Source organism: Gorilla gorilla, chromosome 2 (assembly GCF_029281585.2).
Source record: "Gorilla gorilla gorilla isolate KB3781 chromosome 2, NHGRI_mGorGor1-v2.1_pri, whole genome shotgun sequence".
Classification (NCBI taxonomy): domain Eukaryota; kingdom Metazoa; phylum Chordata; class Mammalia; order Primates; family Hominidae; genus Gorilla; species Gorilla gorilla.
The window spans coordinates 166,745,370-166,771,916 of NC_086017.1; the positions used below are offsets into that span (position 1 = coordinate 166,745,370).

The 26,547-nt window shown below is 38.9% G+C and overlaps 1 protein-coding gene across 1 annotated transcript in view; it reads right to left on the minus strand.

Moving 5' to 3' along the window:
* PLCH1 (phospholipase C eta 1) overlaps window positions 1–26,547 on the minus strand; it is a 252,839-nt gene that overhangs the window by 94,077 nt on the left and 132,215 nt on the right. The window contains exons 3-4 of the mRNA XM_031009760.3: window positions 6,095–6,241; window positions 3,798–4,041 (exon numbers count right to left, since the gene is read on the minus strand). Of these exons, the coding sequence (XP_030865620.3) occupies window positions 3,798–4,041; window positions 6,095–6,241 (391 nt within the window). The remainder of the gene's footprint in view (window positions 1–3,797; window positions 4,042–6,094; window positions 6,242–26,547) is intronic.

The window sequence follows — 26,547 nt, forward strand, 5'->3', positions numbered from 1 at the left end:
GCAGAGTGGGGGCTGGACCGCAGGCAGTGCAGCACCAGGGTCTGATCCCTAATGACACTGGATTTCTTCTAGTAAGTATGAGTACTGCATCATGGCCATCACTCAGCATGGCCATACTGCAGAAATAAGTTACGCTCTAGACTGGATGGATTTTCTCATGCAGCCATTTAATTTCATTATTCTCATTTTTCATTCACAGTTGAAATTTTCAGTCCTAAGTGAAATCTAATAATGAACATCCCAAATCTGTTCTCTTCATTAATGTAGTTAAATGTTTATCAAATTAAGGATGTAATCCCATTATTAAGATACTATCTAGGCCAGGCGCGGTGGCTCACGCCTGTAATCCCAGCACTTTGGGAGGCCAAGGCGGGAGGATCACAAGGTCAGGAGATGGAGACCATCCTAGCTAACACGGTGAAACCCTGTCTCTACTAAAAATACAAAAAATTAGCCGGGCGCAGTGGCAGGCACCTGTAGTCCCAGCTACTCGGGAGCCAGAGGCAGGAGAATGGCGTGAACCCAGGAGGCGGAGCTTGCAGTGAGCCAAGATCACACCACTGCACTCCAGCCTGGGTGACAGAGCGAGACTCCACCTCAAACAAACAAACAAACAAACAAAATTATCTAAACCCTATTAAATTCTGACAAATATGTATGAAAATGATTCCCTGACTCAGAATAACCTTTCTCATTTTTCACTTCAGCTTTCTCTTTACTATTCATCAATTTATTATTTCTCTTTTATTCCTTCACTGACACAAAAATCAACTGCTTCTATATTTCTTATAAAATTGTTTCTCTGTGTAGTGCCACAGTACACCTGCTTTCTGGACAGTATATTTTCAGAATACGGAGCCCATAGACTATGAAAACTTTCAAGTGCCAGTAAACGTGGACAATCAGGTTCGAAAACTTTTAACCAACAAAGCAAAAAGATGATTTATGCCCATCTCTAACTCATCTCTTTCAAGGATTACGAGAGAGACTTCTATAAGTGACTTGCAGCTATGGAATGCTGTGAACTTGTCCTAGCTAACTGGATGAGGCTAGAAGCTTCTGGATTTGGTTGCTTCCCCATGGCCAGTGCTCTTCCTTCTTCTTTGCTACACAACCTTGATTTTGTTCAGGTACCCAAAAGCCATGTACTTTAATGATGAGTGGGAACTGGATGGGGGCGGGGGTGTAAATCTTGGTTTGATGCAACTGTCCTCAAAGTATAGTCCTGGAGGTCCCCATAAACATGAGGTTCCCCCCTTTTCCAACTACATGTCTGTGTGAGGCCAGATTTTCTTCGTGTACTTCAGTCAAAACAACGTATCGCAACAGACTGAATGCAGAAGCAGATAAGAGAACCCATGTGTTCTATTGCCAGACATTAAAGAGATTTGTAAAACGGTGAAGCAATACTGTTTTTCTAACGTGTTTTGCTTTGAAAAAATACTTGTTATAAAAATATTAACATGCAACAGAGTTTATTATTATTATAAATAAACACATTTTTATGTCTCACATTTAATCTCTAATATGACAAGTATCAATAAATAGGTCCCACATAAACAAAAGCTCTTTAGAATCTTCAGGGTTTTTTTGTTAGTTTTTTGTTTTTGAGACAGGGTCTTGGTAGCTCACCGCTGCCTCCAACTCCTGGGCTTAGGCAATCTTCCCACCTCAGCCTCCTGAGTAGCCGGCACTACAGGCATGTGTCACCACACCTGGCTAATCTTTTTAATTGTTTGTAAAGATAGGGTCTCACTATTTTGCCCAGACTGGTCTCAAACTCCTGGCCTCAAGTGATCCTTCCCCCTCGGCCTCCTAAAGTGCTGTGATTCCAGCCAGGAGCCATGCACCCAGCCTAAGTCCTCAGTTTTTAAGAGTGAAAAAAAGGGAGAGATCAAAGTTTAATTATGTCAGTTAATTTCTCCTGCAAGAGATTGGTTTAGGAATGAGGCAGCAATAGTAATTTTGGGAAATGATGAGAAGTTGTCTTTTGGGGGATTTCTGGGAAGTTTTTCTTTTCTCTTTAAAAAAAAAAAAGATTCGTGGCCAAGCCTGGTGGCTTACGCCTGTAATCCCAGCACTTTGGGAGGCCGAGGTGAGCAGATCACGAGGTCAGGAGATCAAGACCATCCTGGCTAACAGGGTGAAATGCTGCTCTACTAAAAATACAAAAAAAAAAAAAAAAATTAGCGGGGCATGGTGGCAGGCACCTGTAATCCCAGCTACTCAGGAGGCTGAGGCAGGAGAATTGCTTGAACCCAGGAGACAGAGGTTGCAGTGAGCCGAGATTGTGCCACTGCACTCCAGCCTGGATGACAGAGCAAGACTCCATCTCCAAAAAAAAAAAAAGAAAAGAAAAAAAGAAAAATTGTGAGAAGAAACTCTACTACCTCTGTTTAGGGCTGTGTTTAGAGATACTGCCTAAAGCTGCAGCAGTTCTCTCTGACCAAAGGGCAGTCGGCTGCAAGACGAAGCCAACATGGTGAGAATGGCAGGACCTGGGTCTCTGATGACATCACTGAACCAGTGAAGTAGCTGACCCTGGAACTGCCCCATCTCAGGTCTCTTGTTTATGAGAAAATGAATATTCTTTATTGTTTAAGGCACTGTTAGTACGGTTTCTGATACTTGTACCAGAAAACATTCAGTATTTTTGGTTGGTTGTTTTTTACCAAATATTAAAGAGTTAGAAATCAAACCAACAGATTTAAGCACAGAAAGTTAAATCCTGTTTGTGTTTTGTTCATTTCTAAATCCCAGTTGCCTTTATCTGCATGCTGTGAATATTGATGAAAACATCATGGCTCATCAACTCAGACTTTTCCCACTGTCAAGATCCTTTCATGAGCTGAATTATTTCCATTCTTTTCCAGCAATACTCTGGGTGAAGGATTATAGCTAGAGCAGCACAAATATATCACCAACCCCTCGGAAAAAAATTAGGGCACACATTCTAATGACGGCAAGGGAGTAGCGCTACTCCCTGCAAGGACAGAGACACCTGTATTTTAAGGCCATTCAAAAGGTGAAGAAGGGAATCAAAGGAGTCAACTAGCCTTATACCCTCACTTTACAGATAAGGAAACTGAGGCCAGAAAGACCTTGCTATATGCCCAGTCAATCCCAGCAAGAAGGATGCCTGCAGACCAACTCCATTAATCATTTATCTTGTCAGCACTGCAGGACCACAAGCATGGGTTTAATCAAAAATGAGACTTAGATTCCAGTTTCTCAAGCAATTAAGAGAGGGTAAATATTAGTAAGTAAAAAATAACTTCCCGTTTGGTATCAATCAGTTCAATTTCCGAACTGTAAGTTAGAAAGAGAAAAAGCAGGAAGGAGCTCAGTGCCCAGTATCTAATCACAACTCACAAAGTATTTGTTAAACTAAACTGACTTTATAACAAAGTAGGATTTTCTCTAATCCAAATCAGTGTTTTCCCAGTTACAGTTAATGAATACGCCTATGATTTAAAAGAGGCAATGATACTTAATGGGCACTTTCCCTCTCTTAGGAAACTTGAGGCTGTATTTGGAGACCTCTGATTGTGGAGCTAGATTCGGTCTCTTCAAAGAATTTTGCTCCTGAGTTCATACAAGCTTAAGTGTCCATACATTTCATGCGTTCATTTATTTGGAGTGAGAGTCAGGAGGGGAGAGGATAGTGTGAGGGGTAAAGAAAGAGAAAGGAAAATTATGGGAAAAATTAAAACATAGTCTAATCCTTACTTCACAAATGGACACACGCATACACAGAGAGCAAGAGAGAGCTGAAAATAAAGTTCTAGAAAGGATATTGGTCATGGGTCCTCTGCCTTTTGGCAAGGGAGTCTTCATCACTGATGCCAGCCATCAGGTACTTGAGGCCTGTGATCCAGGTGCGGGCCTCCTCGGGGTTGGAGGTGATGAGGTCCAGGGACTCCATGTGGTTGCCATGGTAGATGGTGAAGCAGCAGCTGGGGTCGAAGTTCCCCTCAGCTTGTCTGTGGAATATTTCAGACTGCCGGCCCTCAGTCACTTTGTAAATGGAATCAATAAGTACTGTGAGGAAAATGAGATACACACAGTTATACAGCAGGCAAAGATACTTCTTTACATGCACTAAGAAACAAGAAAAGCAAAATCATTTTAAATATAAAAAATAAGTATGAGGCTGGGTGCTCACGCTTGTAATCCTAGCAGTTTGGGAGGTCGAGGTGGACAGATTGCCTGAGCTCAGGAGTTCGAGACCAGCCTGGGCAACATGGTGAAACCCCGTCTCTGCTAAAATACAAAAAAAATTGGCCGGGCACGGTGGCGGGTGCCTGTAGTCCTAGCTACTCAGGAGGCTGAGGCAGGAGAATTGCTCGAACCTGGGAGGCAGAGGTTGCAGTGAGCCAAGATCGTGCCACTGCACTACAGCCTGGGTGACAGAGCAAGATTCCATCTCCAAAAAAAAAAAAATAAGTAAGTATGAAAAAATTCATTGCCTGCAAGTTGTGGTTTCAGGTTAAATGTGAAACCCAGGCCCTGTTTTTTCCCACTAGAAACCTTCTCTACATAACACTTGTGCTGCCTGAGCTGTCTTGACAACATTCTCCTAAGGCAATAATTCAGGACGTGTTGAAATTTGTAGTAAAAAAAAAAATAGATATGTCAATTGAAGCAAAAAGACTGGTAGAAAAGGTGGCAATGACTATGTCAAATTTGTAGTTTACATATTTGTAGAAAATATGCAAAGACCTAGAGTGGACTTTGGTGTTTTGCAACATGCTAAGAAGATCATTAGAAAACTGAAAGGAAAAAGAATTTCTGACAATCAAATAACTGAGCTACATGGAACTGGCATTCCTAGAGAAAATGCCATAGGGCTAAGGTGGTGAAGGCAGAGCAGAGCTTGGAGAAGTGGAGAGGAACAAGATGACACCTGAGGAGAGGCAGAAACAGATATAGAAAGATAAGGCCCATTCCAGGGATGCTGAGCAGGCCGCTTATGGTGGACTGGAAAGCTCAACAGGGAGAATAATGGGAGATAAAACTGGAAAGGTAGACAATGGCTAGATTGTGGAGTGGCTGGAATCACAGAGATTAGCATTATTTAGTTAGCAGAGCAAATATAAAGGTTTGGATCACTGAAGCACAGGGCAAGAAGGATAATTTCAGACTAATAAATTATTTTTGGTTTGTGTGCTTGTTTATTTTTCAGTAGGAATCAGAAGTTTGTATATCCTATTGATTATTTATATACACCATCTACCCCTCACTTCTGCCTTAATGGCAGGGTCCCAATTTTCTTCTGGTATCAACTCATTTCCCACATGACTCACAGGGAAATGAGCCTATGCTCAGCCCAAGGTTCTGCCACCTTTGTACTCTGGGACTTGCATCAGTGGCCCCCAGGTTCTCAGGCCTTCAACCTTGGACTTAGAATTATACTATCATCTTCCCTGCTTCTCAGGCCTTTGGACTCAAACTGAGCTACACCACCAGCTTCCCTGGTTCTCCAGCTTGCAGATGGCCTATCATGTGACTTCTTGGCCTTCATAATCACATGAGCCAATTCTACCAAGTCCTCTCTCATATATCTATGTATCTATGTATCTATCTATCTATCTATCTATCCTATTGATTGTGTTTCTCTAGGGAAAGCTGACTAACATAGTGTGGGGGAAAGAAGCTTTAAGTAGGAGTCACATCAAAACGACTTTACTTGATAAATTTAAATGGTGTTGTTAATTCATTAATCACTTAATAGTGTTCAGAATATGACAATACATTTTAAAGCCCATTAGCTTTATAATGTCCCTCACCTTTTATAGGAATGTAAAACATCTCAGGCTGTAAAACCATATATTCCAACTAAATATATATATATATATCATGTCACCAACACAGGGGAAGTATTAGCATTTACAGCATTCATGGACAAGAAAACTTTTATGGATTTAAATTCCCCAAAGATGGTCATTATTCTGCCTCTCAATATCCAAAATCAACTATCTCCAAACTTACAAAAGTATAAAACTTCCACAGATCTGAAGCTTCAAGAGCCCACTCAGTATAACCCGTGTGTTACTATGTCCAGCCAAGCAAAGAATTCAAAGATTTGTTTTACTTTTCGCCTTCTCGCTCTTCCTAGAGGGTCGCCATCGCAGGCGTGTCCGGTGCTCATCCAGGTAAAAGAGGCGGACAAGCCCTTTGGTTCCACGTTTCAGCTTGATCATCTGTGTCCCGGACTGCATCACACTCATGCATCTTTCAACTGCAAAAGAAATTAGAGTGTATCCAGCTATCACACAATGCACAGGCATACTGGTGTCCAGGTTTTAGAGTCAAATAAAACCTCTGATTCACCTGCAAAGACTCCAAGGACCAGAACAAATTTGGTAGAGGTAATCTGAAAAGTGAGTTGTTAAGGAATTGATTCAACAGGCTTAAGTCAGTAAAAAGCCTTACTAACAGAAAAAAAAAAAATCTACTTCCAGGTAAATAATGCAATACTTCATAGGGCTATCTTCTGTTCTGTTTCTTGGTATGAGACTTAAGACCATTTGATACTTGGATTTATGTTCTTAAAGTAAGTTCTCAGACATGATAAGTCTTGTGAGGTTTTATAGAACCAATTATAAAAGTATCTTATAATAATGCTTTAAATGCAATAAACAGAAACAAGATTGGCAAAATGCTGACTGTTGTTGAAATGGGATAATTATTACATATGAATTCATGTTACATATTTGTGATGTTTGAAAATAGCTAAATAAATTTTTGTAAATGTAATCAGAAAAAAATCAAGTTTTCACAGCTGAACATAAAACACTTGCTGATGTGTTAAACTGCTAAGATAACCCTTCTAGAAGAATAACTTGTTGAATGAATCCAGGTAATATCCAAATCACTTATTGTCCAAGTTAAAGTTGTCATTTAAATCCACTCTGCTTTGAGACAAATCTTGCTGGATATAGGAATCTGTTATTTTTGCCTGTTTCCCCTTGTTTGGTAATGGTGCCCCAACTTTTCCTTTAGAAACATTCCTCTACCATTTTGTGTGCCTTTGATGGCCTGCCAATCACCCCAGTGAAAGAGTAGACACACATGACTTCAGCTTGGAGCAAATCTGACTCCCTCCCAAGAACATAAATCCTGACCAGATCATTGCTTGAAAACAGAACTGAACCATTCAACAACTGAGATACTCCCAGTTGGCTACTCTAAGATGTGACAGTTGTCACAATTCTTATTCTTCCTAAGACTGACAAATGATCCCATTTTCCCCTTGATTCTGCAAGTTATCCAGTACCCTTCCAAATATTTTTTAATTATATCAACCAGAAATAGCTTTTATTTCACAAAGATTACCAACTAACATAGAGACTTATGTATAAACCATTAGAGCACTCAAAATACCTAGTTCTGAGTACCTACCTTATCAAGCAGTATGCTGTTAGAAATAACAGATAAAAGAAACACAATAAACAAACCTCAGCAACATTAGACTTCTGCTTTTTTGGCTAAATATTTTATCTTTACTAGGAAAGACAATCTCATCCAACACCTTAACATTGTATGCATAGGGTGCCTATTAAAGGTCACTTCAACATAACAAATCTTCACAATTTACTCCATGAAGTCTTTCCTTCCCTCAAAGAAATCAAGGAGGAACTATAAAAAATTAAGTATAGTTTCAGGATTTGATACTACAAAGAAGATGAAGTATAGATTGCGTTTACTCATTTTATCTGACATATCAAATACTCAAATAATAAAATATTACCTAAGAAGGCCGGGCGCGGTGGCTCATGACTGTAATCCCAGCACTTTGGGAGGCCGAGGCGGGTGGATCACCTGAGGTCAGGAGCTCAAGACCAGCCTGGCCAACATGGTGAAACCCCATCTCTACTAAAAATACAAAAATTAGCCAGGCATGGTGGCAGGCACCTGTAATCTCAGGTATTCAGGAGGTTAAGGCAGTAGAATTGCTTGAACCCAGGAGAAGGAGGTTGCAGTGAGGTGAGATCACGCCATTGCACTCCAGCCTGGGCGACAGGAGTAAAACTTTGCCTCAAAAAAAAAAAATTACTTAAGAAAATAAACACACAAACTTGAAATGCTCACTTTAAAGCACAGAACAAAAGTTGAGATTGAGGTTGACATAAATGAGTATATTCGGCCACCACTGAGCATCACTCTTTTAGGCAATGAAAGCTACATAGTTGAATTCTTGACAGCCACATTAACCATCTCACAGGAGGAATTACAGGTTCAAGACAAAACCACCAAATCAAACCAACCAAGCCAAAATTCCAGAAAAGCCTATTAGAACTTCACTGACCACTGACAATAGATCACATCAATAAACAGATGTTTATAGACCAACTCCCTGTTCCAGGCACAAGACTATTTCATGAGGTGAAGCAAAGAACAAGGAGACTTTGTCTTTGACCTTAAAGAGTGTAAATTTTAAGAGAACAAAACATCTATGCAGGATACTTATTAATGGCAATTCGGAGCTGTGGTGAAGAATACAGTCTGTTTCCAACTTGGGGTGGAATTCCAGATCTGCCACTTACCAACTTCGTGACCACATACAGCTAGTAACTCATTTCCTTATCTATAAAATGGGAATAATTATCTACTTCCTGAATTGAAGTAAGGATTGAATGAGTTAATTCACGTAAAGTACTGAAAACAGTAGCTGGCACATCCTAAACACTAAAAATGGTAGCTATTTGTAACAGACTGAATGCGTATTGTCCCCAAAGCCCTAACCCTCAGTGTGATAGTATTTGGAGATGGGTCTTTTCAGTGGTAATTAGAAACAGATGAGGTCATGCAAGTGGGGCCCCATGACATCTGTCTCTTTCTCTCCCTCTCTTTCCCTCTCTTTCTCTCTTCACCCGCCCCCCTCACCATATGAAGATACAGCAAGAAGGTAGCCATCTACCTTTTTCAAGCCAGGAAAAGAGCCCTCACCAGGAAGCGAATCTGTTGGGACTGTGATCTTAGACTTTTCAGCATCCAGCATTGTGAGTAATAAATGTCTGTTGTTTAAGCTACCCAGTCTATAGTATTTTGTTACAGTAATTCAAGCTAAGACACTGCTATAGTTTTATTGTTATTGAAATAGTTAAAAATAAATGCCCAGTCAGAAGTAAATACAGAAATACTATGGGAGGCCAAAGAAAAAGAGAACAGAGTAGGCTGGAATGGGGAGAAATGTAGTAATAAGACACCATCAATGAAGACTTGGTTATAGGAAAGGGTATGAGTTAAGAATGATCAGAAGAAAAGAGAAAAGATGAGCCTCTATCTTTGGAAGAGCGACTCAAAAGGGAATTGACAGTATGTATGATTCCATGAGCTAGATAAAACTAGGTTGTGGGGGGACTGGGGATGCTGGTTAAGACTTTGATCCACCGGCAATGAGAGGCTCACTAGATATATCTGTTCAAAGGATTGGCTGGCCAAAAAATGTAATTTAGGAAGATGTTTCCTTGGGAAGAGAGAATAAAACAAATTGTTTAAGCCAGAGTGGAAAACCAAGTTAACTATATTATCAGAGATCTAACAGCAAGGATTGCCTATGTATCTGATACAGGGTCCTCTGTTTTGTTCACAATGCCTTTCTTTCCTTTCTCAGCTCCTTTTCCTTTCCCTGAAATGGAACTGCCATGGCTATAACAGCTCAACATCTTAACAGGAACGGTATATCTGCACATTGTTTTAGCATAAAATCATATAAATCATATAATATGATTTCTATGAGACCCTGAGTCTGAAACAATAGGCTTCTTAAATTGTTTATGTAGCTGCTTTATGCTTTCTACCTGATTGCTCTCTATCACACAGAAAAGCCATTTGGATAGAGGTAAATTGAAAAATCAAGTCCACTGAAATCTTGAGAGTCATCTAACCTACTTTTCCCTTTCCCAAACAAGATAGTTGACAATGCCTTGTAATTACAAAGCTAACCAGAGATAAAGCACCTTCAATAACTCTTTGCAACTCATTCCAGTGGGCAAAAGTCACCAACAATACATACAAAATATTCTTCCAGTCTCATCTAGATCATTTACGTGTCAGCACAAGCCACTTTCTTCCTATTCTGCCTCCAACAGAAATGATTAACAGCAGTTACCACCCCTAAAAATCATTGTCCACCCATGCTTTATTGGTAGATTCCATAAAAGAGAATAAGAATGGCTTTGCCACAGGTAAACAAGGGAAGAGTTCTAGTGGCTTAGAATGATTTAACTTCATCACACACATTTCCAGTATTGAAGGTTCTCTGAGAAAAGTCTGCAAATGCAGGTTACAAATTCTGGCAGCTGCCAATATATTCACCTTCCCTTTAATTCTACATTCTCCTTTATGGTAAGCTTAAGATAGCTAAAAAAAAAAAAAAACAAGTTTATTTGGATACAATGCAGCAACATCTACCAGCCCATCACATAGCACAAATATTGTTTGTATCTGTTATGCTCTAGACCTTCACACTTGTATAAAAATGTGTTGCACTGGTTGAAATTGTGATATTTAAGCCATTTGGCACTCTGCTTTTCTCATTTGTATTATAACAGCTTTCCATCTTTCTACAGAGTCTTAATAATTATCATTTTAATGGCTGCCTAACAGAGTAGCATAAATATTTAAAGAGCAGAACAGATGAGTCGAAGACTATATTCCTAACTTTATTACATAGCTAGAGTTTTAAAACTCTTAATAGAGTCCCATCGATAAAAGAAAAGGCATAATAATGTGGTCTACAAGGTCTTTTTTTTTTAGACGGAGTCTCGCTCTGTAGCCCAGGCTGGAGTGCAGTGGCGCGATCTCGGCTCACTGCAAGCTCTGCCTCCCGGGTTCACGCCATTCTCCTGCCTCAGCCTCCTGAGTAGCTGGGACTACAGGCACACGCCACCACGCCCGGCTAATTTTTTTTGTATTTTTTAGTAGAGACAGGGTTTCACCGTGTTAGCCAGTATGGTCTCGATCTCCTGACCTCGTGATCCACCCGCCTTGGCCTCCCAAAGTGCTGGGATTACAGGCGTGAGCCACCGCACCCGGCCTACAGGGTATTTAAGAATTCAATTTTTTAAAATAATTAAAATCAATCCTTTCTGCCACAAGCAGTTTAATATAAGTAAATTTCCTTAGGGGCTATAAGGTCACTAAATCCCTCAAGCAGAAAATGCTGTAAAAAATACATACTTTGGATTTGAAGTAACATATTACTATCATTTATGTTATATATGTGTATATCGCTTGGTAATATACATATATAATACATATATACATATATATGATTAGTATATGTCATTTGGATATATATACACATATATGATTACTATATATCATTTGGAGGAAGGTTCCCAAGATTTCAACCAAGTATGTATGACATCTAAGAAGGTTTAATTCTTCCAATTATGTTTGAATCAGAAATAATCACATTCTGTTAGGAATGTCATACATGCCACCTGATGCTGATTTTTTTTACAGTTTTACTGAGGTGTCATTGATATGCAATAAAATTCAACTGTTTTAAATGTACAATTCACTGACTTCAGTTTATTTACAGAGTTGTGTGACAGTCTAATCATACAACGTTTCCATTATCCCTCATGCCCATTTGCAGTCACTCCCCATTTTTACCACAGTCCTGGACAACCACTGACCTACTTTCTATCTCAATAAATGGGCCCTTCCTGGATAGTTCATGTAAATAAAATCATATAATATGCAGTCTTTTGTGCTTGGCCTTTCACTAAGCATAATGTTTTTGAGTTTTCTACAATGACTATGTTGTTTCTTATCTTTTCCTTCCTCCAGCCCTGCCACATCATGCTAAACTCTTCCACTGGCACTTCGGGTAAAAATTACCCTGAACAGGAGACAGGTTGAGTAAAATAAACAATGGAGTACTATGTAAGTGTAAAAGATAATGAGGAAGATCTCTATGAACTGATATGGAGTAACTTCCAGGAGGTTTCAATAAGACAAAGTATGAATAGGTATATATAGTATGATATCTTTTGTGTAAGAAAAGAATGGGAAATGTTTTAAATATACAAATACCTGCTTATCATTACAAAAACGAACCCAAGAAGGATAAATCAGATAACAATGGCCCTGTTACCTATAAGAATGACAGAAAATCGAGTAGAAAGGATAAGAAAGGGAATGACACCACTCTTAGTATCCCACATACTTAAATCAGTAAGAGTAGGAAGGGGAACAAAACAGAAAGTAACACAGTCCTGCACCTCTTAAGGGTGAGGATACATTCTGAGAAATGTGTCATTAGGGGAGTTTGTCATTGTGTGAACATCATAGAGTGTATTTACACAGCCTATTGCACATCTAGGCTGTATGGTATAACCTACTGCTCCTAGGCTACAAACCTGTACAACATGCTACTGTACTGAATACTATAGGCAATTGTAACATAATGGTAAATATTTGTGTATCTAAACACAAAATAGGTACAATAAAAATATGGTATTATAATCTCACAGGAACCACTGTCATATATGTGGTCCATTATTTACTGAAATGTCAGTATGTGGCACATGACTATAAATATATAAACAGAAAGTAATCTACACACACACACATATATACATATTTGTGCATGTATATTTGCATGTTTGTGTATATGTGTATGTTTTTATATACCTGCATATATTTCCTTGTTCTAGCCTTTGAAAGGACCAACAGGCAAAATCACTTCTAGCAGTAATATGCACACTTGGTGCTCTGATCACTCTTTGCTACGAAAGACACCTTGAGACAGATTTTCACATACAGAATCATGACCATACACCGAGATTAGGGTCATACAAGAATATCACTTGCACTCTTTTGTGAACACATCTATTCTGGGACACTGATCACTGAACTGTGAATTAGCAGGCACAAAAACAACAACAACAACAAAAAAAGTCCAGGTCCTTTGCAAGACAATCTTTTTAGTAAAAAGGTACATAAAAAATGTGAACTGATTTCCTGCCAGCTTCCACAGATTAGAGTAAATCTGAGTAATTGAAAGAGATTAGCTTCTGAAAACAATTTCATTTCTATGTGGAAAAAGTGCAAAATGATGCAGGTAATGTTTGTCAAAAAGTAAGGAAAGGGAGATTTCCTAAAACCATCAGGGCAGAAGTAAAGGGTATGTTTGTTTAATTCTCAGCACAAACCCAACACCTATTTTGGGACTTGGTACATAGCAGGTGCTGAGAGTTCTAGTTTATGGCATGGCAGCTTGATAACAGCATCTGTCCACAGTTTTGTGGGCACAAAGAAAGGAGCAAACAGAGTTCTGGTCTGGGCTCTGTCACTGGCTGTGTGAACTTCAGAAGGTAACTGAATATCCTACTTTCCTCAACCTAAAAAGGCATTTTTCTCTATGTTCTGTGAGTTTATAAAACAGCTGATCTAGCTTTCATAAATGTTATTTTATCTTTCAATGAGAAAAAATTCCAGTTCTTCTGAAAGCTTTTTAGAATAATTTTAAAGAAAGAAACTGATTAACATCTGGGTGTCTTACTACAGACATGATTTTTTTTTAATGATCTCTATATAAAACATAACTGCTTGGCTGGGTGTGGTGGCTGACACCTGTAATCCCAGCACTTTAGAAGGCCAAGGTGAGAGGATCACTTGTGCCCACGAGTTCGAGACCAGCCAGGGCCACATAGGGAGACCTGGTCTCTACAAAAAATTTTAAAAATTAACCAGGTCTCGTGGCACAAACCTAGAGTCCCAGCTACTCAGGAGGCTAAGAAGAGAGGCTCTCTTGAGCCCAGGAGGTTGAGGCTGCGGTGAGCTGTGATTGCATGATTGCACCCCAGCCTGGGAGATAGAGCAAGACCCTGGACTCAATCAATCAATCAATAAAATATTAAGTGAAGCCATTATCTGTGAAGAGCAGTTTATATAAATAAATATATATAAATATAAACTAATTATTATAGTTTATTCATATAAAACTGCTCTTCAAAGCAAATGGCTTCACTTAAAAAGCTATTCCTTGCCAGTAGTAAGGCCTTAAAGTCAAATAATACAAGCTTATGAATAATTGTGCTTACAAACAACCATGGAGTGATTCACTCTTATTAAGTCATGATTCTTCCCAGTAAAGAACAAACAATGTGGAGTTTGTTAATTTTTTTTCATTGCCTAAATCATTCCTGTGGAGAAGACAAGATTATTTAAAAGGCTTTTAAAAACTAATTGGTTAACAGTTTGAAAATTGTTTGCGAACGCTGCATGTACATAGTCAATATGTTTATAAACTTGATAAATACAAATGAGGAGAATTCGGTCAAAGAAAGGGTGAAAGGAATTCATCAGTAATTTGTTAAATGTCAGACCTTTTTCTATCTGTATTAAACCCTTCCACATAACACTTCCTTTTTTAATGATGTCTATTTTATGTGTAACAATTGTGTCTGTTCCATGTTTTCCATACTCATGGAAAACAAAAGGAAATACTAAAAATTCATAACAATATAGTGGCAAGTAGGGTCACCAGAGCCACTCAGAGAAAGGAGACCCTAAACCCTGGCCAGCGAAAGGTAAGAATTTCCTGCTAGCCGGGCTTCTGGCCATTCTCTGTGCAAACTGGTTAAGAGAATGATAAAAATCACTGTTTGCCTTCTCTGCAAGGTTTTAATTAATGAGAAAAAGGATTAGTGTGACAAGTCTTAGATTGTAGCAAATCTGGTGTACTTTGTGCTCTGAATTTGTCTCTCTTTGCCATTCTGTCATGGATGGCATTCCACTGGATAAAACGCAGGTCTAGGTCTCCCGCCATTCAAGCTGGCCCAGCAGACTGGTCAGTTATAAACTTTGCTTTGGGTCCCTGAAACAAAAACTAAATGAGGTTTCCCTCTTGTTTTATGTCCTGGGGAGCATGACCCTGTGACCCTGTAGAGGTACTCTCTCTTTGTCTCCACCACGTGGAGGGTGGGAATTTTCAGGTTCACATCGGTGGCTAGTCTGAAAGGAGTCAGCACACTCTTAGTCCAAATGTGTCAAGCCCTTGGGTGAGTTTTGTCTTAAAAGGTCTCATGCTACCTTAAGCCCATTTCTGAGAGTAAATTCTTGGGGATCGTGGAAATGCCTACTCTACCCCCTCTCTAGAAATATTTCTTGCTTGTGTGATTTTAAAAAATAAAAAAATAAAAATCTGAAAAATTACCATTTGACTTTAAAGAACTTTTGGATTGAGTTGCTATTAGAACTAAGTACACTATTAAAACAAAAAGGACTTTAGCAATCTCTTATTCTCAATAATTTTTTAAAGGTTTAAATTAAAAGAAGGATGCATTATAATGTCATCGTTAGCCTTAAAAATCATCTTAAGCAGTTAAAATCCTTTTCAAGCCCGAAAATGCCTGCTCTAGGCTCCTTCTGGGAAAAATAATGGCAATTGCCCCATGCTACAGCTCGGTAGCGAAGGCTTTGCCCTTTTGCAATGGCAGCCCGAGTTCAACTGCTGGCTTAGAGAATGAGTTCTTTCTGGTCTGTTATTTGTGTGACCTTTGCCATTTATTGATTTTTTTTCTCTCCATGAACAACTTCTAACTTCCTGTGTTGAATTTTCCCTTCTCTGAGCTACCTTTGGGGTGATTCTAGATCTTGTAAAAACAACTTGCCCTCCCTTTAGAGACACCTCATGTATCTGTGGCTAAGTCATAACCTAAGTTAAGGCTTACTGGTTTCACTTGGGAAAATATCTTCGTGGGGGGGGAAAGAAAAGAAGGCTTAAAAGCCAAGGGTGTCAGCTATCTGTCCCAGCTCTAGCTGGTAAAAAGAGATTTTAAAGAACTTTTTTTTTAAGAAAAAAGAGCTCTAGAATTAAAAGTCAGCTTAATTAAAAACAGATATCAAAGCTATACATATATTCAAAAGGGCTTTATGCTTTTTTTTCTTCTTGAATCTTGTTTTTTGAGGAAAAAAAAGTTTTCTTCTCAGTCCACTGATTTGTTTCTCCATTTACTTCTTCTTGCTACCCTTGATGCCCAAAAGTGAGGACCTAAGGTAATTTCTGACAGCCTGGGACTCCTTAGGAAAAACAGAGGAGGAGACCCCGTTTTAGGAAAAAACTCTGTTTTCCTCATGGAACCCCAAGAACTGTAAATGGACAGATCTGCTCAAAAATCTAAGACTTCGCTCTGTTTTACATTGCATCACTTGATCTTTTTTACTTTGGGGAGCATAAAAAATAACTCTGCATTATGAGGAAACTTTCAGCCTTGGTGTGTAATAGCTAGGTAAGAAATATACTTTTAGAGATATAGTTTATACTTGGTATATAATTAGCTACGTAGGAAATATACTTTTACTATTGCTCTGTAGTAGTAACCATTCACTCTAAGTGGCAGTTGCTTATAGTGAATGGTTATTACCACAGGAAAATACTCCTTTCTTTGCACATTTAGATAAGAAAAGCATGCTCTTGGGCATGAAGAAGGTATTGAATGGGGGAATAGGCTGATAATAGAGTCAGCTGATTGCCACTGGGTTGCCCACCAGCCTTGGAAAAATGCCTTTGCAACAAGATACACTGTGGAAGCACTGTAATGCCTCATCCAGTTGAGTTCCCATCTTTTGGAGAACCCAGGATTCAATATATAAATGGGATCTTTAATCCCTGGTGATCTGTTTTACCTTCCAGTTGTGCCTGCTTATTATGCCCTAGAAACTGACTTCTTCCTCACCCTGTTCCTTAAAAGGCTTCACCCTAAAGCCAATAATACAATTTAAAAATTTACATCTTTAAAGAAATCTCCATGTGTAACAGTGCCTGCTCTTCCTGGCCAAAATGGTGTGAACTTTAAGTCACACCATTTTTTCTTGGTTTAAATAAAATGTAAATCCTCTATCTTGTTTGATCTAAGAGTTGCCCTCTTAAAAATGCAAATTGAGAGTTGCCCAGCTGACCACTGTTTAGGGCAGGAAGCAAGTAATCAAGAGACTGATGGTCTAAAATGCGAAAGAGAAACTTAAAAACTGGCAAATAAAAAATGTATTACTCTAACAGATCTACTTCTGTTTGTCTGTGTATTTATATGCATTGCCTGTATGATATTTATATAAAAGAGCCCTAATAAATTGGCTTAAAGAAAAATAAGTACTTAAATAATATATTTTGTCAAAAAAAGAAAAAAACATGAATGCATTTTAGTTTTTTTATTACAGTAATTTTTGGTAAATAAATACAATGTTTATTTTTTTTTTGCTTTTGAGACAGCATGTCACCCAGGCTGGAGTGCACTGGTGTGATCACGGCTCACTGCAGCCTCAACCTCCCTGGGCTCAGGTGATCCTTCCACCTTAGCCTTCTGAGTGCTGGGAGTAGAGGTGCATGCCACCACACCTGGCTAATTTTTGTATTTTTTCATAAAAACAGGGTTTCACCATGTTGGCCAGGCTGGTCTCAAACTCCTGGGCTCAAGCGATCTGCCTGCCTCAGCCTCCCAGAGTGCTAGGATTACAGGCATAAGCCTCTGTTTTATTTAAAGATTATTAATAAAAATATCTTCAAAATATAGGCATTTGGGAAGGAAAATGGCAGAGAGAAGTCAGGACTAAGATGCAGCTACCATTTGGATGGATAGGACAGAGTATGGAGACTCACACTGTGAAATTCTGCTCCAAGAACCACTGCAGGAATGTGCCAGGAAGAGAAAGAGTTCACAGATCCTGTGGAAGAAACAGCTCACTCTGCAAATTCCACAAGACAGCAAAAAAACTGAGTTCCCAAAGTATAAGAGGAGAAAACCTTCCTTTGAACTTGAAAACTTTCAGGTTCCCCTGGGGAACCTGAAAATCCAGATTATAGGAGAAGGAATTAACCTTACCTATAGCTGAAATGGATTTAGGGAGCCAAGCGAAATATTAAAGTAGAAGAAGCAGCAGGAACAGCCCTGTAGGCACTCCCAGTCACCAGCTCCAGACTAGGGAAGCCATTCTTGACTTTATCTAACAGGGGTCCTTGGGGAAGGGATCCCACAGAACTAGGGAGGGGGTCACAAGGTGAAAGAAGCTTCTAGCTGAACTTTGTAATAATTTCGACTGAGCATGAACTTTCTTGAGCAGAATCTGGAGGGACAAACAGAAATTGCTGCAGGAGCCATGGCTGACAGTGTGAGCAGGCAGGGAGCGGTGAGGCCTGAAAGCTGTGCTTGCCTTCTCAACAAGGAGGCTTGAAGCCTGGGGCAAGGTCTGAGCCTGGTGCATAGACTGCCTGCATATAAACTGCATGAAGCTGCATGGGAGCTGAGTGAGGCCTGTCACTGCTAGTTTCCCCCGACTTCCCTAGAAACTAGCTCACTAGCTTCATGGAAGCTGTGTGAGGCCTGTCACTGCCAGCTTTCCCCCAATTCTCTGGAAACCTGTATGCACAGTGAGGCAGCCGTAATTACTCTTGGAACGTAACTCCATCGGCCATCCCACAGAGCAGCCTCAGCAACTCCCACCCAAGGAGAGTCTGAGCTCAGACCCGCCTGATCCCGCCCCCATCGGATGGTATTTCTCTGCCTGCCCAGGTAGCTGAACACAAAAGACATAAAGTCTTGGAAACTTTATGGCCCTGCCCATCGCCTGAGAAACCAGAATATTTATCCTGGCCAACTTAGAACAAGCTTATATACTCTTTCTACTACAGCAGCTTGTGCTCTTTTGAAAGTGCCACCTCCTGACTGGAGGTCAACCAACTCAAGCAATTACAGCAACTCAAGACAGAATAACCCTGCTCCCAGGAAAGGGAAAACAATAGAAAATTCCATCGCATGCAACATACTGGCTAACCAGAGGTCCTGAGTATGTCCACATGACAATTTCACTGCCACCAAAACTAGCATTCAAGAAAAACCAGTGCACTAAACAAAACTACAAGCAACAAATCTCACAGAGTCTACTTCATTCCCTTGCCACCTCCACCAAAGCAGGGCTGGTATCCACAGCTAGGAGACATGAAGATGCCTGACATCACAGGACTCTTCGCAGACTTTCCCCAGCACCAGCCCAGAGCCTGATGCCCCACTGGGTGGCTAGACCCAGAAGAGCAATAAGAATCACTGCAGTCCAACTCTCAGGAAGCCCCATCCCTAGAGGAAGCAGGAGAACACCACATCAAGCAATCGCCTCATGGGAAAAAAGAATCTGGACAGCAGCCCTTGAGTCCCAGATCTTTCCAATGAAATAGTCTACCCAAAGGAGAAAGAACCAAAAAAGTAATTCTGGTACTATGACAAAAAAAGGTTCTATAGTACCCTCAGAAGATCACACTAGTTCCCAGCAATGGATCCAAACCAAGAACAAATCTGTGAATTGCCAGAAAAAAAGAATTCATAAGGTAGGTCTATTAAGCTACTCAAGAAGATACCAGAGAAAGGTGAAAAACAAAGAAATTAAGAAAATAATAAAGGATATGAATGAAAAATTTGCCAGACAAATATATATAATAAAGTAAAAACAATCACAACTTCTGGAAATGAAAGACACTTAGAGAAATACAAAATACACCAGAAAGTTTCAACAATAGACTAGATCAAGTAGAAGAAAAAACTTCAGAGCTCAAAGACAAGGGTTTTAAATTAACACAATCTGACAAAGATAAGGAAAAAAGAAGTTTAGAAAAGAACAAAGCTTCCAAGTAATTTGGAATTATGTTAAATGACTAACCCTAAGAATAATTGGTATTCCTGAGCAAGAAGATAAATCTAAAAGTTTGAAAAACGTATTTGAGGGAACAATCATGGAAAACTTCCCTGGCCTCACTAGAGAGCTAGACATCCAAATATAAGAAGCTCAAAGAACACCTAGGAAATTAACTGCAAAAAGACCATCACCACTGGGTGCGGTGGCTCACAGCTGTAATCCCAGCACTTTAGGAGGCCAAGGCGGGCGGATCACCTGAGGTCAGGAGATCGAGACCATCCTGGCTAACATGGTGAAACCCCATTTCTAATAAAAATACAAAAAATTGGCTGGGCGTGGTTGCACATGCCTATAATCCCAGCTACTCAGGAGACTGAGGCAGGAGAATCGCTTGAACCTGGGAGGCAGAGGTTGTGGTGAGCCAAGATTGTGCCATTGCACTCCAGCCTGGGCAACAAGAGCAAAACTGCGTCTGGAAAAAAAAAAAAAAAACATCACCTAGGCACATTGTCAACAGATTATCTAAAGTAAAGGTGAAGAAAAGAATCTTAAGAGCTGTGAGGAAAAACCATCAGGTAACCTGCAAAGGAAAACCTATCAGATTAATAGAAGATTTCTCAGTAGAAACCCTATAAGCTAGTAGAAACTGGGACCCTATCTTTGGCCTCCTCAAACAAGATAATTATCAGCCAAGAATATTGTAATCCAGCAAAACTAAGATCCATAAATGAAGGGGAGATAAAGTCTTTTTCAAACAAATGCTGACAGAATTCACCACTACCACACCAGCACTACAAGAACTGCTAAAAGGAGCTCTAAAACTTGAAACAAAACCTCAAAATACACCAAAACAGAAGCTCCTTAAAGCATAACTCTCACAGGGCCTACAAAAAAAACAACACAATTAAAAAAAAAACACAAGGAATTCAGAAAACTACCATGATGAATATAACAGTACATCACTTTCAATACTAATGTTGAATATAAATGGCCTAAATGCTCCACTTGAAAGATACAGGATGGCAGAATGAATAAAAATCCACCAACCAAGTATCTGCTGGTTTTAAAAGACTTACTTAACACATAAGGACACATGTAAACTTAAGGTAGAGGGGTGGAAAAAGGTATTCCATGCAAATGAACACCAAAAGCATGCAGAAGTAGCTATTCTTATATCAGACAAAACAAACTTTAAAGCAAAAACAGTTTAAAAAGACAAAGAGGGACAGGCACGGCTCACACCTGTAATTCCAGCACTTTGGGAGGCAGATCACCTGAGGTCAGGAGTTCAAGACTAGCCTGGCTAACATGGCAAACCCCCTCTCTATTAAAAATACAAAAATTAGCCAGGCATGGTGGCGGAGTCCTGTAATCCCAGCTACTCAGGAGGCTGAGGCAGGGAGAATTGCTTGAACCTGGGAGGCGGAGGTTGCAGTGAGCCGAGATCAGGCCACTGCACTCCAGCCTGGGTGACAGAGCAAGACTCCGTCTCAAAAAAATAAATAAATACAAATAAAAAAACAAAAAGGAATGTTAAATAATGATAAAAGGATTAGTCCAACAGAAAAATATCACAATCCTAAATATATATCTTCCTAAAACTGTAGCTCTCAAATTTATTAAACAATTACTACTAGACTTAAGAAACTGACGAACAACAACACAATAATACTGTGGGACTTCAATCCTCCACTGACAGCACTAGACAGGTCATCAAGACAGAAAGTCAACAAAAAAACAATGGACTTAAACTACACCCTAGAACAAATGGAACAGATATTTACAGAACATCTTACCCAACAACTGCAAAATATGCATTTTTTTCTTCAGCACATGGAACATTCTCCAAGACAGATTATATGATAGGTCATGAAAAAAGTCTCAACAAATTTAACAAAATAAAAATTATACCATGTATCCTTTAAACCACAATGGAATAAAATTGGAAATTAACTCCAAAAGAAACCCTCAAAACTATACAAATACATAGAAATTAAATAATCTGCTCCAGAATGAATTTTGAGTCAACAATAAAATCCAGGTGGAAATTTAAAAATTATTTGAACTGAACAATAGGAGTGACACAACCTATCAAAACTGCTGAGATACAGTAAAAGTGGTGTTAAGAGGAAACTTTGGCCAGGCATGGTGGCTCATGCCTGTAATGCCAGTACTTTGGGATGCTGAGGCGGGCAGATCACCTGAGGTCAAGAGTTCATGAACAGCCTGGCCAATGTGGTGAAACTTCGCCTCTACTAAAAAATAAAATAAAATAAAATAAATTAGCCAGGCATAGTGGCAGGTGCCTGTAATCCCAGCCACTCAGGAGGCTGAGGCAGAAGAATCACTTAAACCTGGGAGGTGGAAGTTGCAGTGAGCCAAGATCGTGCCATTGCATTCCAGCCTAGGCAACAAGAGTGAAACTCTGTCTCCAAAAAAAAAAAAAAAAAGAAGAGGAAACTTCATAGCATTAAATGCCTACATCAAAAAGTCTGAAAGAGGACAAAAAGACAATCTAAGGTCACACCTCAAGGAACTTGAGAAACAAGAACAAACTAAACCCAAACCCAGCAGAAGAAAAGAAAAAGAAATAACCAAGATCAGAGCAGAACTAAATGAAACTAAAACTAACAAACAACAAAAAAAAAGATAAATGAACAAAAAGCTGGTTCTTCGAAATGATAAACAAAACTGATAGACCATTATCAAGATTAACCAAGAAAAAAAGAGAGGGCTGGGCTTGGTGGCTCATGCCTATAATCCCAGTACTTCGGGAGGCCGAGGCAGGCAGATCACCTGAGGTCGGGAGTTCGAGATCAGTGACCAACATGGAGCAAACCCGTCTCTACTAAAAATACAAAATTAGCCTGGCGTGGTGGTGCATGCCGGTAATCCCAGCTACTCGGAGGGCTGAGACAGGAGAATCGCTTGAACCTGGGAGGCAGAGGTTGCAGTGAGCCAAGATTGTGCCATTGCACTCTGGCCTGGGCAACAAGAGTGAAATTCTGTATTAAAAAAAAAAAAAATTCCAAATAAGCTCAATTAGAAACAAAACGAGAGATATTACAACCAATAATACAGAAATACAAAAGATCATTCAAGGTTCCCATGAACAACTTAACACACACAAGCTAGAAAACCTAGAGGAGATGGATAAGTTTCTAGAAATATACAACCCTCCTAGATTAAACCAGAAAGAAATGGAAACTCTGAACAGACCAATAACAAGCAGTGAGACTGAAACAGTAATTTAAAAATTGCCAGCAAAAAAATGTCCAGGACCAGATGGATTCACAGCTGAATTCTACCAGACATTCAAAGAACTGGTACCAATCCTATTGACACTATTCCAAAAGACAGAGAAAGAGGGAATCCTCCCTAAATCATGCTATGAAGCCAGTATCACCCAATACCAAAACAAGGAAAGGACATAACAACAACAACAAAAAAAAACAGACCAATATCTCTGAAGAATATAGATGCAAAAATCCTCAACAAAATACTAGCTAATCGAATACAACAGCATATCAAAAAGATAATCCACCATGAACAAGTGGGTTTCATACCAGGAATGCAAGGATACTTTAACACACACAAGTCAATAAATGTGTTACACCACATGAACAGAACTAAAAACAAAAATCATATGATCATCTCAACAGACACAGAAAAAGTGTTTGACAAAATCCAGCATCCTTTGTGATTAAAACCCTCAGCAAAACTGCTGTAGAAGGGACATACCTCAAGGGAATAAAACCTATCTATGACAAATGCACAGACAACATATACTGAATAAGGAAAACTTGAATGCATTCTTCCTGAAAACTGGAACGAGACAAGGATGACCACTCCCACCACTTCTGTTCAACATAGTACTACTGAAGTCCTAGCCAGAGCAATCAAACAAGAGAAAAAAATAAAGGGCATCCAAATCCGTAAAGAGGAAGTTGAACTGTCATTGTTCACCAACAATATTTTATCCCTAGAAAACCCTAAAGACACACCCAAAATGCTCCTAGATCTGATAAGTTAATTCGGTAAAGTTTCAGAACACAAAATCAATGTACACAAATCAGTAGCACTGCTATACACCAACAACAACCAAGCAGAGAATCAAATCAATAACTCAACCCCTTTTACAATAGCTGAAAATAAATAGAATACTTAAAAATATACCTAACCAAGGAGGTGAAAGATCTCTACAAGAAAAACTACAAAACACTGCTGAAAGAAATCATAGATGACACAAACAAATGGAAACACATTCCATGCTCATGGACAGGTAGAATCAATATTGTGAAAATGACCATGCTGCCAAAAGCAATCTACAAGTTCAATGCAATGCCCATCAAAATACCATCATTTTTTTCACAGAACTAGAAAAAAAAAATCCTAAAACTCATATGGAACCAAAAAAGAGCCCACATAACAAAAGCAAGACTAAGTAGAAAGAACAAATCTGGAGGCATCACATTACCCAACTTCAAACTATACTACAAGGAGATAGTTACCAAAACAGCACAGTACTGATATAAAAACAGGCACACAGACCAATAGAACAGAATAGAGAACTAAGACTAAGTAAAAAGAACAAATCTGGAGGCATCACATTACCCAATTTCAAACTATACTACAAGACTATAGTTACCAAAACAGCATAGTACTGGCATAAAAACAGGCATATAGACCAATGGAACAGAATAGAGAACCCAGAAAGAAAGCCAAATATTTACAGCCAACTGACCTTCAACTAAGCAAACAAAACCATAAAGTGGAGAAAGGCCACCCTATTCAACAAATAGTGCTGGGATAATTGGCAAGCCACATGTAGAAGAATGAAACTGGATCCTCATTTCTCATCTTATACAAAAATCAACTCAAGATGGATCTAAGACTTAAATCTAAGACCTGAAACCATAAATATTCTAGAAGATAACATCAGAAAAACCCTTCCAGTCATTGGCTTAAGCAAAGACTTCATGACCAGGAACCCAAAAGCAAATGCAATGAAAACAAAGATAAATAGATGGGACCTAACTAAACTAAAAAGCTTCTACACAGCAGAAGAAATAATCAGCAGACTAAATGGAAAACCCAAAAAGTGGGAGAAAATCTTCACAAACTATGAATCCAGCAAAGGACTAATATCCAGAATCTACAAGGAATTCAACAAATCAGCAAGAAAAAAACAAATAATCCTATCAAAAAGTGGGTAAGGACATGAAAAGGCAATCCTCAAAAGAAGATATACAAATGGACAACAAACATATGAAAAAGTGCTCAACATGACTAATCATCAGAGAAATGCAAATCAAAACCACAATGCGATACCACCTTACTCCTGCAAGAATTGCCATAATCAAAAAATCAAAAAATACTAAGTGTTGGCATGGATGTTGTGAACAGGGAACAGTTCTACCCTGCTGGTTGGAATGTAAACTAGTACAACCACCATAGAAAACAGTGTGGAGATTCCTTAAAGAACAAAAAGTAGATCTACCAGTTGATCCAGCAATCCCACTACTGGATGTCTACCCAGAGAAATAGAAGTCATTATATGAAAAAGACACATGCATACACATGTTTACAGCAGTACAATTCACAATTGCAAAAATATGGAACCAGCCCAAATGCCCACCAACAAACAAGTGGATAAAGAAAATGTAATACTGCCCAGTCATAAAAGGAAATGAAATAATGGCATTCACAGCAACCTGAATGGAGCTGGAGACCATTATTCTAAGTGAAGTAACTCAGAAATGAAAAACCAAACATTATATGTTCTCACTTACAAGTGGGAGCTAAACTATGAGGACGCAAAGGCATAAGAATGATATTATGGACCTTGGGGACTCAGGGGGAGGGTAGGGATGGAGGTGAAGGATAAAAGACTGCACATTGGGTACAGCGTATACTGCTTGGGTGACAGATGCACCAAAATCTCAGCAATCACCACTAAAGAACTTACACATGTAACCAAAAACCACCTGCTCCCTAAATATTATTAAAATTTTAAAAATTAGACATTTGGTCTAAATTAGACAGGTAAGATACTACTGTCCTTACTAGATGCTTTAAAGTCATAAACTGCTTCCATGGCTTTTGATAATTGTTCAACTTGCCTGCTTTAGAGCCATTGGATTCTAGGTAAGGCCTAGAGACATTTGGAGTTAGCCATGTCCCCTAGCTATGCTAGAAAGAGTCCGACATTATCTGTGGTTCTGTCCTGTATCCTACACTCTACACCTGATACATAATTAAAATTTCTTACACTAAAAATAAAAATCATGCATTTTTAGTAGAAACGTATGGAAATTATAGTTTCTTCTAAGAGAAAGTAATTCTGTCTAATTTAGAGGGTTTAAGCATTGTTTTAAGATAGAAAAGAATAAAACTGAAAGTTTAAGCAAGGTGTAGGAGGTTTGTAAAAGATTAATCTTACAAAGAAAATTTTGTGTGTGAGCAAGATGACTAAAATTAAAATGGCATCATTTAGTTTTTCCATAAATTAAACATTAGCACTGATGCAGGGCCAGAACCTGAGCCCATGTGTCAGAATAACAGAGTTCTCTTGGAGCATTGATCTGCTCTTTAACAGAAAATTGTAAAAGGTTATAAAAGGTTTCTTAAAGTCTTTTATGATTAAACTTGTTAAAATTAGATTTACTTATAAAATTTTATTAAAATTAGCTTTAGCATTACTATATCACTGCAAAGAAAAAAGTTTGGTTTACCTTTGATCAAGATTTCTGCTTGCCTACAGGAAAAGGGGAAAGAGAAGAGACAGATTCAGCTGGCCTCAAACTGTCTTTATTGTGTCTTGTTATTTGGAAAGCTGTCTCCTCTCTATAAAATAATAAAGGATTTTTGCTTTTTTGAAATCTTTGAGTTAATCACTTTGGC